This window comes from Phasianus colchicus, chromosome 8 (genome assembly GCF_987193195.1).
Source record: "Phasianus colchicus chromosome 8, bPhaCol1.hap1.1, whole genome shotgun sequence".
Taxonomy (NCBI): domain Eukaryota; kingdom Metazoa; phylum Chordata; class Aves; order Galliformes; family Phasianidae; genus Phasianus; species Phasianus colchicus.
The window spans coordinates 3941382-3956474 of NC_143443.1; the positions used below are offsets into that span (position 1 = coordinate 3941382).

Consider the following 15093-nt stretch of genomic DNA (forward strand, 5'->3'; position numbering starts at 1 on the left):
CCAGAATCTTCCATAATGGCAATAACAGCTAATCAGGTGAGATTCGAGCAGCCCAAGATCTTCTCATTTCAGAACCTGAGAAATTTCAGCATTTTAGATCTACTGCAGTGCTCAGAGATCCCTGTTCTTATCATTGCCCTGTGCTGCACTGTCAGTTTACAGATGCATGCTAGGATGAATCTGTAGAAAAATTTGAGCTATTTTTTAAAAATTGTTATTTATTTTTAATTTGATGTCATGTGAGAATCTTGTTTCTGTCTCTGATTAGATGGAAATATTATTGGTGGTCATGGGAAAGGCACTGGAAATCTTGGAATTAAGTCAGGACATGGGATTTGTTACTGCTTCCCAAGACAGAACTGTTATTGTGAGAAAGATGATATCAAGGGTAAGTCGTCCTCTGCTCTTGCCCATATTATTTTTTCCCTCTTTTTTTTTTTATCTCCCATCTGTATACATGCAACAGTCTAAACTTCTGGACTTGTTAATAAGCATTAGTATATCTGGTTCTTCATAGTATCCTATTCAGCAATATCTTTATTCAGAAACTGGTAATATGAAATCCATTCAGAACAGGCACCTTGACTTCTGCATGGAGACCGAAAACCTGCAGAGGGGTGAGGTTACTTCAGACCTTCGCTCAAGATTCTTTTTTTTATCCATAAAGAACAGCTTGGCCGTCCTTTGCTCTCCTGCAGTATTTGCATTTCAGTAAGACTCACCTGATATTTGCAAAGACACCTAGGAGAATTAGAATAATGACTTCTATTACTTTCAAGTAATTCCAGCCTCCTAATCACTTCTGACAATCTCAGCTTCAAAATGTCAGATAGCCAACACCCATTGTGTGAGGAGAAGGAGTGGATTACTTGAACATCATCCTTTGTTTAAATGTAAAAGCTCTTTACGTTTCCTCAAAACAGATTAATGAGGATTAAATAGTGTTATTTTAAATTTGTTTTATTATTGCAAATTGTTTTATGTTTCTTATTAGCATTTATGTAACTAAACTGGTAAGATATAATAAATAATTTTTCTATAGGCATTAAAATAAAACAGGAAGCCTTGGGGCCTTATCTTCACCTTTATTCCCCTCCCAGTTGCAGAAAATGATTTGCCTGTTCCCATTTGTTTTGGAGGTCCAGCTTCCAGACACCATTACTAAGTTATCTGTGTATCTGAGGTCAGTCTCCTGGTGAAAAGCAATGTAAGGACAGTGTGCTGCATCTCTCAGTTCCTGCATGAAACAACTCCCTAGGAGTGATGTTTAGGGGCACTTAGGCTTAAAAATATCCTACCTGCAAAGAAAGACAAAAATGCTTCTGGAAAAGATCAGGTAGTACACGTGGAGGAAATAATGCATATTACATATAAACTTGCAGCATAAGAGTATTTCCACAAAAAGTATTTTGTTAAATACAAAGCAGAAATATTGTCTCCTTCTTTAGAGTCTGAAAAGATGAAGATAAGTATTTTCTTATGTCCAACAAATGACGTAATAATGAATTAAAATTCACATTTGAAGATGGTCTTATTTTGCTGAATAGTTCTAACATAAGCTCTTGTCCACAAGCAAAATCCAGTCATGTGTCTACAGGCATCTGAGTAGTGTCAGAAGATCAGTGTATGGCAGGCTGGGTCTTAAAGAAGAGTCTTAACAGTAGCTGCATCTACAAAGCAAGGAATATGGAATCAAGCTAGCTATCCTGACATTTTACACAAGCAGTTAAGCATTCAATTCCCTACTGGTATCCAAAGTAATAATAATAAAAAAATATATAGCTGCAATGGGTATATTTTCAAACTTTTTGAGGAAAACCTGTCAGATTTTCCTTCAACTTTTTAAATGACTTTGAGTTCTTTTTCCGTTGTACCTGTGTGTGCCGCTTCATCTGCCAAATCAAAACTTGGAAACAGCAAGCGAACTTCTAATACATTGTTCTTGGTCCACAGAGCAATTTTGTGATGAAGTGTGCAAGACTGTGATAGCGGGGGCAGTGCTGTTGTCCTTCATCATCTCGGTGCTGCTTTCTTCCTATTTCATCCATCGCTACCACAAGAATTCTCCAAAACCACCTATTGCCTCTGCAGAAATGACATTCCGGCGCCCAGCCCAATCGTATCCCATCAGTTATTCTTCTACTAACGTCCGTCGGCCTTCTTTAGACTCCATGGAGAACCAGGTGTCTGTAGACACCTTTAAGATACCGGTAAGCCAGATTTCATTTTACACACATATCTGCCTTGTCCACAAAGAATGGTGCTTAGATGTGCACAAATGGAAATGCATTCTGCTAAGAGAAACATCGAACTTAGCTAACTGAAACAGAAGTGATGAGCACGTGGATGGAACTGAGGACAGTAATTGAATACACCATATAATTTACTGCGCAAGGAAAGTATGGTCTTCTGTTTTTTATATGCTTTAATACAACATCATTAGTTACAATTTGAGCCACTTTTTAAAATGAACGTAATTTGACGTTGTTAAAGTAATATAATTGTTTAAATTGTTACATTTAATGTAACATGGTTAAAATAATAATCTCAATGTAAGCTAGTAATCAGTGGGTTTATAATCTGTGTGATGAGCCATAGTGTCACAGCAAGGATGAGATTAGGGAGAAAAAAGGTTGAGATCTGGTTTTGATTATCTTATATATACCTATATTCTGTAGGAATCAGTTGGCATGGGAATCTTACCCACACTTTAAGAATCTTTGTCCAGTCAAACAGTCACATCTTTATTTCATTATCTTTTCTCTGGCTTCTTCTGTGTTGGTAAATCACTTTCAGCTGGTGCATTTTCATGTACTAATGCAGTAGAGAAACACTGCCATATTAATATGCTGTGTGACAACATCAGATCTGTTTGGAGGTTTATGCTGAGGTCTTCACAGCCTTTGTACTCTGTTTACTGTCTAATCTGGTGTGCACATCTGTCACCATTTTGCAAATGTAGAGCTCAGTAATACTCATTTCCTAAGAGGAGGACTGTTGTGTCTAACCAACTTTATTCTGCCTTATTCTGCAAGTAAAATTGATTAACTTCTCTCTGAAGTCTAAGATCACTTATTCATAGTTATTCTGAAAGCAAACATTTACTCTTCATCACTTGGTTTCATTTGTAACCACTTTCCAAGCCTTTTAAATATAATCTATTATCCACAGGGATGTCATTTCAAGATAATGGTAAAACATTTGCAAAATGCTTAGAGGTTCAGAAATTTTCAGAGCAGTGCACTCATTAATAACAAAGACCAACCAAAAGTGTACACCAAAGCACACCTACTCCTGAAGAAACATTTCCTGTTGAACATTCTGGTGTCCCTAGACATTCCTGTTTTGATCCATTCTTACAGGGTTCCCTTTCTTTCCTGCAGGAAGATCCAAAGTGGGAATTCCCTCGGAAGAACCTGGTTCTAGGCAAGACTCTTGGAGAAGGAGAATTCGGAAAGGTTGTCAAGGCAACAGCTTTCAGGCTCAAGGGAAGAGCTGGCTATACTACTGTGGCAGTGAAAATGCTAAAAGGTACCTTCCCCCCTGCTTCTGAAATTATTGGAAAACTGCTGCAACCCCTGCATTGATTTTAAAATGGGCTAGTATGAAAGTAAAAGGTCAGCTACGAACAACTGGTGCCATAGCCTCCATTTCTTCCAGAAGATGTTTATTCTGACAAATTTCTGAATTCAGGGGACCTAGCATCACACTGATCCAAAGAAGTGATATCCACAATCAGTTTTAATTCATGATGTTCAATGGCTCTCTGTCTCAACGGAGCAAATGTGTTTAATTTTGTTACGCATGACTAGAAATATAGCAAAGGTTTGCTAATGCTTTCTGACTTTCTTTTTCCTCTATATAGTTTTCTTTAGCAGAGTTTTTAAAATAAATCACGTTATAATCCTGGCAAGAGAAATAACAGGCCTATTAAGTTACTTACTTTTCTCATTGAGAATTCTGTCTACTTTCTGAACTACTTTTCAACTACTAGGTGAATCTCCATACCCAGACTTAATAGCCTTGTGCTTTCTTCTGGTGTCTTCATAAAACTTTAAAGCTTGGAAAAAATGTATGCCTAGGTTTATGCTGAGATAACAGTGTGAGACATTGAGCTCTTGTCTCTGTCTCTTTGTAGTAGTTTTCAGCCCCACTTATACCTATTCCTTTCCCATATAAAAAAAATTACTTTGAAATAAAAACATTAAGAATATATTTTGTTTGTTTGGTCTCTGAAGTGGGAAGTCTCCAGTATTACTGTGCTTTGCAGGTAGAAGCTGAATCCATGGCATGTAAACCACAGCTTTTGCCACCCCTGGGCCTGTTTTCTAATGCCAGCATTGCTAGATAAGAAATGATGATGAAGGAGGTCAGTGGAAATGCTTAAACTTGTTCCCTTGTCGTTTATTCATCAGAGACAAAGGGCTGAAATGGATACTAAAGCTGTGTCCTTTTCTGTGGTTTGGTGTACTAAAAATATAAATGCATATAGTCCATATACAACAGGCACTTAGGAATATGGGACAAAAATGGAAAATAAGAACCTTCAGAAAGGCTTATGGATACAAGACAATGCCTTTAGCTGGGCAGCTAGCTCAAGCTGAATGTACATACAAGTCTTTTTTAAAAAATCCATCTTCTGCTGCTTGAGAGCAAAGATGCTGCATATTCCATCATTTTACCACAGGAGTAAATGCATTGTGAAGCACCTTCCTACATTCCAAGGAGATAGATTGTATGTATAAAATATAGATCTAAGTCTGTTCAGAATAGAAGACCAGTCGAGCAGTTCCTGCAGTGTTCAGGTAACAACCTGTGTATTGTTCTAAGTGGGTTTTTCTTAGGCATTATGTCATTTCATATTCACTTGTGCACTGAGTATCACTGATTTCCCAGCGCATTGTCATCAGCAACGTGGGACTGAGTTAAGATTCCAAGACACAGTGGTAAAAACATTCCTTTTACTTGCAGATGATTTAACATTCAGCTTTCCCCAGCTATTAAGTGCAGAACTGACAGTAGGAAGGAGTAGCCCTTTATTTTAAGCACCTTATTTAAATAAACTGATCTGACATTTACAGTAACGCTTCAGGCTCTAATGAATCCCTTTGTAATGTAAATTACTTTGCACATAGTCGCTTGAAATTTCGTTTTCCTGCTTTATTGCAGAGAACATTTGGCATTGCTGGAAATATTTATCTTTTATTGTTTTAACTTTAGTCAAGCATAAGGAAGATTGCATTAGTCCCAGGCACTCTACAAAATGCTGCCAGGAATAAAGGATGGTTATTTTGGATCAGGCCAACATCATCCATCCTTTCCCTGTTATATACAACAGAACTAGCTTCATCCTCATATGCAGAGGGTTATTCAGCCTAGCATTAGGGACTCCGTGTTGTTTGATCTTTTATCAGTAAGTCAGTAGAGAAGACCTCCTGCTTATTGCATAAAATATGTCTCCTTCCTGATCTGTGTGGTTAGGGTAGGACTTTTCCAACTTTGTGAACTTTGTGCAATGCTCTGGGCAGGGAAAGGGGAACTGTAAGGAATTAGTTGAGATTTGGACCTATGGATGGAGGCTAAAAGGAACAGAGCAAGATTTCTTTCAGGCCATTTCTATCACTTGGTGCATATGAATCCTGTATGATATGAAAGTCCTCATCAAGAGAAAATTCAAGTGGATGATGCCAATCAACAAGCAAATAGATATCATTTACTATTTGCTAAAAACACGTGGCACAGAGCTTTAGAGCTAATTATCTCCATTTGTGCACTCTAGAAGGTTGTTTTTCAGAAGACAGGCAAACAAGGGCCCCAGAGAAATTTGGTCTTTACTTGCACGTTACACAAGACTAGACAAACCTAATATTTTCAGAGACATTGAGTTCATATTATTCAGTTTTGGTTTAGATAAATGAGTACTTTTTGTACTCGTTATCGGTAGTGAGCAACTATCAAATACTAACACTCCCTGACTAAGGTGCTTTGAAGTAAGAGAGTGGAGAGTCTCTCTAAGTCCCTGGAGACATTCAGGGTCAGGCTGGACAGTACTCTAACAACCTGATGTAGCTGTAGGTAACCCTGTTCATTGCAGGGAAGTTGGACTAGATGACCTTGAATGGTCCATTCCAACTCAGACAGTTCTGTGATATGATTGTATCTATCTATCTATCTATAATTGTATGCAGACAGTATAGAGAGAGAATGTTGTATAGACAATATATAGCAGACGGATGCTGATACACAGATATAGAGAAGAACAGAATAAAAAATTGGGAGAACTATTAGCACTTTCAATGGATATGTAAGTGGGTCCTTTGGTACTTAATGACTCTATGGTAAAAAATACACTTTGGTAACAAAGATCATAAACTGACTTTGGTTTTTATTAACATTAAGTAAGTGTGAGTATGTGACTGTAAGCTGCCCAATAATGACACTCTGTAAGAGTGATACAGGGAGATTCAGTGTGACAACGACATTAAAGATGAAGCAGACAAAGGGAAATCACTGACCTGTGATGTCTTTTTGAATAATATTTCCTTCAAAACTCAGTGTTCGAAGATTGTATGAAGAATTCTGCAAAAATAAAATGCTTGAAAGGCTAAGAAAGCATGCATGTTGTCACACATGCATGTTGCCATTGACATCAGCAAAGTCTGCATACGTGATTCCCTCTAAAATCAATCTGAGCCATTCATTTAGCTTCTGAACTCCAAAATCTGGATATATGCTGCAACTGTAAGCCAGTGGGTAGGTAGAGTTTTATTCCATCAGAAAATCTGTCTAGAAAGATAAGGGTTGTATATTGTAGCGAAATAAGTGAGCAAGTCTTCTGTTCAGTCAGCACAAAATTTTGGCTTTTGTATTCTTCTGAATCTTCATTTGCTTTGATTCACTCTAGAAATTTGCTTTGGTTTGTAATAACTTCGTTGCATCTGCAAGATGTTAAAGACGCTGGTCCTGATTGTGGGATGACCTTCTCTTGATGTAGTCATTTGTATTGGATGGGAGTGGTGATGACTGCATGTCACCCAGCACAGCAGTGTCCTATTCACCTGGTTCTGATATGAACAACTGCAGGACAATGAATTTTCTAAATTCTTAGTAATTCTAGGAGAAATGGCTGGAAAAAAAACCTGATGCTCATGCTTCAGGTGGTATGTAGGGAACTTCAGGATAATGCTTTCCTAAACACAGCTATGTTTTTGGACATCTTTTGCAGAAAATGCTTCCCAGAGCGAGCTGCGAGATCTGCTTTCAGAGTTCAACCTTTTGAAACAGGTGAACCATCCTCATGTCATCAAACTTTACGGAGCCTGCAGTCAAGATGGTAAATATTAGAGGCTCATTATTTGGATGAAAACTTCAGTATTCATTTTGAATCTGAAGCTATCTTGAAGTCAACAATTGTACTACCAGTTGTCCTCCTAACAATCTGTATTTTTCTATTACATTGATGCTCAGTACAGCTTTTCAAAAATGGATTATTTCTTAAAGTCTAATGCAGCTTTCATTATAACTATTTTATTATAACTACTTCGATGCCTGAGTTCAGAGAGTGACATCTCCTTTTATTAACTACAGATCCCTCTGTTAAAATATAGCTTGATGGTTAGACTGACATCTGAGTTTTCCTGTTGTTTGACAAAACTCTTGTCTCCCTCTTAAGGTAGATGTGTTAAAAGCCACAGTCACTGCAAAGTATATTTTAAGAGGGAGGAAAATTTCAGATCTATTTATTATAACTTCCAATTTTCATTGCTGTGCATAAGAATTGATCTAAATAATTTCTGTTCACGTGAAATGAATTTGCACAGCAATATTCTCCTCATTTTGTGTCTCTAATTGTGGTCCTTCTCCCTTAAAGACTTTGTGATTTTTGCAGCCTAAAATTACAGTATGTATGTGGCAACTTGAGGCTGGGGACTGCCATTTTTGCCCAGCCAGTTCTGTTGCAGATGGCACTATTATTTAGAGACAGGGAATATAATTCAGAATTGAGTCCTCTCTGAGTCTTAGCAAGGTACTGAACCAGCAGGGCAGGATTTTTTTTTTCTTTCCAGTACAATGCATCTTTTCATCCCTAAGGAAGTGAACTGTTGCTGAGTCACAGGATTTTAAACAATATGAGGCTAATTCATTGGTGTACGGAGTGGGAGGGTTTTGATAGAGGAGGCAAATGTCTTTAGCATTAAAACTCAAAGTGGATATTATTCATGTGGGTAACGGGGAGGAGAAGCTAATGGATTGAAATGTCAGACTGTTTTTAAGCGCTCTGGAAGGGCTCCTTAAATACAACGTTGGAATTAGCTTTGTGAGCTCAGCATCATGCACTACAGAAAAGGATTTTGCTTGTTATTTATTTATCCATTTATTTTTATGAGTTTTTCTAAGTTAGGCTGTTTCGCAGATGTGATTTTTATGAAGGTTGTCTTTATTCAACCTCAAATTATCCAGATGAGGGAATAGGTTACTGCCCGAATTATGGCTCGATTTAACCTGAAATCTGCTCATAGAGAATATAAGCCAGAAATATTTCACGGCTCATTCAGGGCTTTTTATGTTGAGCACGGAGGTGTCTGGATCCTCTGACTGTTAAAAACAATGAGTTGATTAGAAGAGGCCTTTCTGGAAAGGAAAAAAAAAAAAGACAAGTCTACCTTCTTAAGCACTGGAATCGGCTCCCCAGGGAGGTGGTTGAGTCACCATGGATGTGTTTAAAAACTGTTTGGATGTGGTGCTCAGGGACGTGATTTAGCAGAGGGTTGTTAGAGTTAGGTTGGTATGGTTGGGTTGTGGTTGGACTCGATGACTTTTGAGGTGTTTTCCAGCCTGAGTGACTCTGTGATTCTATGGTTCTGTGATTAATTGCTAACTTACCAGTGTGTGTGTGTCTATTCCAGGCCCGCTCTATTTAATTGTGGAATATGCTAAATATGGCTCCTTGCGCAGTTTTCTCAGGGAAAGTCGAAAAGTGGGACCAAGCTACGTGGGTAGTGATGGCAACAGAAATTCAAGTTATTTGGATAACCCCGATGAGAGAGCCTTGACAATGGGAGATCTGATATCATTTGCGTGGCAGATATCACGAGGAATGCAGTACCTGGCAGAAATGAAGGTAGAGCTGTGTGACAGTGATGTGAGCGTGTCCTTGTGACAGACGGACGTGTCAGTACGTTCCTTCAGAAGTGTAAATACTGTTGGTTTTCTTTCAAAAGCTTGTCCATCGTGACTTAGCAGCCAGGAATGTACTGGTGGCGGAAGGGCGCAAAATGAAGATCTCTGATTTTGGCCTATCCCGTGATGTATATGAAGAAGATTCGTACGTCAAGAGGAGCAAGGTACAGTGCACATTAATAGCGGTAGTGAGAATTATTGCCTAATCAAGTGAAGGGACTTAAACTGCAGGACTTGAGCAGAGAAGAGTCGCACACAATCACAGAATGGTTGGGTTGGAAGGGACCTCAAGGATCATAAATCTCCAACCCCCCTGCCACATGTAGGACCACCAGCCTCCAAATTTAATACCAGAGCAGGCCGCCCAGGGCCCCATCCAGCCTGGCATTGAACACCTCCAGAGATGGGGCATCCACAGCCTCTCTGGGCAGATGTTCCAGCACCTCACCACTCTCATAGCAAAGAGAAGGAGAAGATAACAGCTAATTTTATGAATAATGACAACAATTAACTATGAATAATTCTCTATAGAAGATACGAAACTGAAGATAGGGTGAAAAGATTAGCTGAACTAGTGGGACTGTAACAGTGTACTGCACTCAAGTCACTATTACCTCGTCCATTTCTTCTTTCTCATTTGTAAATATGCTTTTTAACTTCCTCGCTCACCAACAAGAAGAATTGCTTTCTAATTTGTAAAAGTTAGTTGCAGTAAACAAAAGGGCCATTATGATATTTAAGGCTTTGATCTGACATGCCAAGAAACCCTGCCAGAGCTGGAACTGTTCAGCCTGGAGAAAGGAGGGCTTAAGGGGATCTTTCTGACATGTACAGATACTGATAGGAGGCAGGAAACAAGACAGAGCCATGTTCTCAGAGGTGACCACTGACAAGGATAAGAGGCAACAGGCACAAGTTTAAACAACAGAAACTATATATTCAAATAAAAAAAAAAAAACAAAAAAAAGACTTTTTAAGTCTGACAATGGTGAAGCAGTGGAACAGGCTGCCCAGGGAGTCAGAGTCCCTGGGCATATTCAAAACCTAACTGGAAATGTTCTCAAGAAGCCTGCTATAGCACACCCTGCTCTGGGCATAGGGATTGGACTAGGTGAGCACCTGAGGTCCCTGCCAACCCCAGGGATTCTGTCATGCTGTGAAAAGTTGCAAGCCAGTACATAAATATTGGGATGAAATCTGCTGGATTTTGTGGTTCCCTTCCCTTTTTCCTGCCAAATGCTCTGTAAGAAATCATTTCTTTTTCCTCCTGCTAGAGATTTTACACGGGCAGGACACATAAAAGTAGCATGTGTTAGCAAATGTAAAACAATGCCACCCTTTTTCATTGCAGGAGATGTGCTCATTAGCCTATTTACAGATAGAGCACAGCCCATTTTTAAATGAGGTGGGCCTTCTCATTTCTCCTGTTCCTCAGCACACTGCTTGAAAAGACGAAATTAACAAATCTGCCATTTTTCTCCCTCTTCCTAATTAAAAACATGAACAAAGAAGCTCAAACCAAAGCCACGGTTTTAAAAACTGCATTCAATTTCTACTTTTGGGAATTATCACATCTATATGGATGACTTGAAGCAAAACTCCTGCTAGAAATTCTTTTATACGTATGAAAGGTACCAAATCTTAATCAGCATGGTAGATCACAGGCTATGGGATCTGCTAATGCTTCCTGTGAAAGATTATTTAAAGCAGATTTATTTTGCCTGCCATTGCAGATGACGATCGAGTGTCTAGATACAGTTCTGTCTGCTCGCAGTGCACGCAGCAGCATTCAGCATACCATACAGCATAATATCACAGAACTGTTTGAGTTGGATGGGACCCTTAAAGGCCATCCAGTCCAACTCCACTCCAATGAATAGGAACAGCTATATCTCGATCAAGGTGCTCACAATCCTGTCCAGCCTGACCTAGAATGCCTCCAGGTACAGGGCATCCACCACCACATCATCGTATCATTTAATCATATCACCATACTGTAAGATTTTGGAAAATGAATTTGTTGGAAATCCCCTGTAAGACTTTGGAAAGGAAATTTGTTGGAAAGATGATGAGGTCCTCTTGTTGAATTACATCACTGCTTCTTTATACACCTAATTTCTTTCAAATGCATCCAGACCTTTGAAAGTAGTTCTATCGCATCAAATGGCTTTGGTAACTTCAGCCTTATGATCTCCACGTCTAATGACACAGCTGGACTGCACAGGCTGGCAAATTTCCTGGCATGTTCAGCATAATTAAAACCAAAGCCAATCCAAAACAGAGCTAGAAAAAAATTTAGTCATTTTTCTCTTGCCCTTGCGAGTGGAGAAAAATAAAAAACAAAATCAATTTACAGAGTTGGGTAGCTAACGCTGCTTTCTACTGACTGTTTATAAGATCAGTAGTGTTGGTTCAGTTCCCGCTATGACTCAATATGGAAGAGTTGCCAACAGAAATTTTTGCACGTGGAAGTTGTATCATGTAATGAAAATACTTCTGTAAATACTGCAGATTTTATATTTAGCTTTTCCTGTTATGTGGTTGGCTTTTTTTTTCTTCCTCAGTTAACAGTGCTGTTTGTGTGAATGTTTCGTTAAGTCAAAATAAGTTGTAATGAAAACGACCTTTTGAAGATGTGGTCATATATTGAAAGGGCTTTGCCACATGCAGTTAGGTGTTCTGATGCATGTGTTCTATGGACTGATTGTGTGGTATTTTGCCAATGATGCATTTACATAAATGCAGTTTATTTCTTGGGATGGTCACGTAACGAAAGGCTATTTTCTCTTTGCTTCAGAGATGCTCATCACTACAGAGCTTAACAGATCATCTGTCAGCTTGTGTGAAGAACGAAATTCAGTGATTTTACAAAATTCTTACAGTTACTTTCTTCAGTTTTTTATATGCAATGCTAAATCGTTCTGTCTCTTGGAAATTTTTAGAGCATGAATAGAGAACCTGTTACAGTTTTGAAAAAAAAAAAAAAAAGTAGTTAATATGTTGGTGTTCCACTTAGAAGCATGAATCTCTGGTCAGTAATATATATATATATATTTTTTTTAGGGTCGGATACCTGTTAAATGGATGGCCATAGAATCCCTATTTGATCATATCTATACAACACAGAGTGACGTGTAAGTGTAAATTTTGTGATTCTTTATGGTTCATGCATTTGTTTAAGGAGATAAGGAAGGAAGTAACAATAATGTACATAGTAGTAAAGGTCTTAATGCTTAAACAGAGAGAGAACACAGCCTGCATGGCCCCATTTTAATTAAATCTGAGGAAAAATTAGAAAAGTTACTTAGGTATTTAATTCCTGCCATATTCAGCGGGGGTTGCAGCTGTGCATGTGAGATGATTGCCTTTGAAGATGCAGACAAAAATCACTAATCTCAGTTGTCAGTGACAACAGTTGAACCCACCATGCCCGGTTCTCATTCATTGCTTGTCTTTAACAGCAACCAGCAGATACAGGACAGGGTCGATAGGGAGAGGTGTTAAATGTGACTTCACTCCTATTCAAATCAGTGACATAATTCCAATCAATTTTAATGGCAGCCAGCTTATACTTGAGGAGAGCAGTCTGGTTCCAGTGCCAAGATGCAAGCTCATTTGCATCACTAGGGAAACTAAATTCCTGAAGATGTGCTCCTTCCTCACTGCTGATGGCAAGGCTGCAGAACTACCACAGCTAGGCTGTTCTCACTGTCTGATGAGGAAGGAGCCTAACAGAGGAGTGTTTGTACACATTTAACTTAGAATCACATCCTTTCATATTCCTTTCTCCCTGGGATGAATAGTGGTTGTGACCAGACTGCAGGCAGACACCGTAAAACAAAGTGTTACTTATTTAGGAGAAAAAATCTCCAAGGGATTGCAAAAGCAGCAGTAGTTGCTCCTGATTTTCTGCCAGGTAGCATTTTGGATATCTTCCAAACACCCCTTGAAAGACAATCTTGACTAATGCACTATTTTCATTGAACTCAAACAGCATAAAACATTCTGATCTCAATGACATTTCGCTGTGGAGGAAACCACTTGGATGACAGCAGTATCTGCAAATAGGAACCTTTCAATATTTAGTTTTTATTCACCTTTTACTCATTTCTCTGCAGCTCAGAAAAGTTTCAGTGAAATAAAATATTTTGCTCGACTGGAAAATTCCCTACAAAATGAATTTGCCAAGTATTTCTTTTTTTTTTTTTTTTCATTTGGATTAAGAAAAGAAAAAAGTAGGCACAACCCTTGGGGGAATGTCACTTTGAATTAGGACTGACTAGAGGTTTTTCTTGTTATTTTATTTTATTTTTTTTCCTGCTCATATTATCTGTTGTGCTAACTTGTTTCTCTACGATGAGTTTTCCCAGAGAATTTTTAAAATTAAAAAAAAAAGTCGTAGCATATGCATATATTTAAATTAATATTCCACTCTGCAGATCAGCTGTAGGGGCAGAACAGTTTGTGTTGCCACGTAACTGCCTCTTTGTGAATTGTTGATTGATCCACTGCTATTCACAGAATCACATAGAACCACAAAAAGGTTGAGCTGGAAGATCTCACAGGTCCGGCCCCTTCCTGTGGGCTACTTTTAGTGTTAGAGAATCACACAGTATGGAAATATTCCTTACTGTTTGTGGTGATGCAATTATAATTCAGTTGACCATAGATTAATATAGTCAGCAGCCATTCCAGTGTGCTGCTTTTTTCTCACGCTCTGTACTTCTGTTTTTCCAGTTTCTTCCTTTCTGTGTAGTCAGTGGTTAGCTGTATTTAATAACAGCATCACTTGCCAGCATCTACAAAATCTTTTTGATTCAGAGCTCAGTGACATCGTTGGAGAACTAGTTTGCTGTCTGCCTGCTCACATTAATTTTTTTCCAATCATTATTTTTATTCATCAGTAGAAAGGGTAATGGAAATTTTGTTAGTCTCCCATTTTTCTTCCCACACCGCTTAGTTTGTATAACAACATGAAAGCATTGCAGAATTCTACTGTGTTTTATTCTAGGAAGCCCATTTACTACACAACTTGAGTTAATGAAGAAATCACTCATCTGATCCCTCCTTTCACATTCGGAATAATTTCTCTTTAGCAGAAGAGGTGGACTTGAAAAATAAAATCTGCCACACTACCAAGTTTATTTGAGTTAATAATGTGCAGTGTTACAACCTGAAGGCAGAGCAAAATTGACTTTAAAAAGGATGAGAGGCAGCGTATTAATAAAGTATCTCCAAATGTTCTGAATATTCATTAGCTTTCAAGAATGTGCAGGGCGATTAAAAATTAATTCAATTAATGGCATCAGGGAGAAAAGCTGCTGCACGCCATTTAGGACTGTGTAAAACAGGTCGTTTGGCTTCCCTGCTCATTTTGATAGTATTATTACTATACTTTTGGGTCTGACATGTCAGAGCATGGACAGCAGTTGGAAAGAAGTGAGTTGCGTTGCCACATTTCCCTCAGGCTTGGAATTAGGCCTGCAGCCCTTCACAAAATCTTCTTAAAAATGGAGCTAGCACAAAAATTACCCAGCAGTGAGAGGACAAAAGCAAATATTTGTCATCAATTGTATGTAATTTTGCTTCCAGGCGCATCCCATTGAGTATCCTTTTGAAGTGAGAGACACTATTGGCTGGCATCCTTCATTTAGAACATCCAAGTTTTGGCAAGTTCTCTTGGTCAAGCAGATTTCAGCAATCTGTAGCTTTTTTTTTTTGCTCCTGGAATAAGCTTCCAGTAAAGGAAGAAAAAATATTTCTGCCTCTCTTTTCTTGCCTTGTCCTCCAATATGGACTAATTTAATCTAAATGTTCTCAACTCACTGAAAAAAAAAAAAAAAAAAAAAAATGCCTTTGAGGTCATCAATAAAACAAGTTAAAAAATTCACCATTCTTTCTGTTCATTTCAGA

The 15093-nt window shown here is 38.4% G+C and overlaps 1 protein-coding gene across 1 annotated transcript in view; it reads left to right on the plus strand.

Annotated features, from left to right (window-relative positions):
* The window catches only part of RET (ret proto-oncogene), a 79812-nt gene that overhangs the window by 57317 nt on the left and 7402 nt on the right, over positions 1–15093 (plus strand). The window contains exons 10-16 of the mRNA XM_090144740.1: positions 269–388; positions 1954–2210; positions 3384–3531; positions 7226–7333; positions 8907–9121; positions 9222–9344; positions 12244–12314. Coding sequence (XP_090000866.1) covers positions 269–388; positions 1954–2210; positions 3384–3531; positions 7226–7333; positions 8907–9121; positions 9222–9344; positions 12244–12314 — 1042 coding nt within the window. The remainder of the gene's footprint in view (positions 1–268; positions 389–1953; positions 2211–3383; positions 3532–7225; positions 7334–8906; positions 9122–9221; positions 9345–12243; positions 12315–15093) is intronic.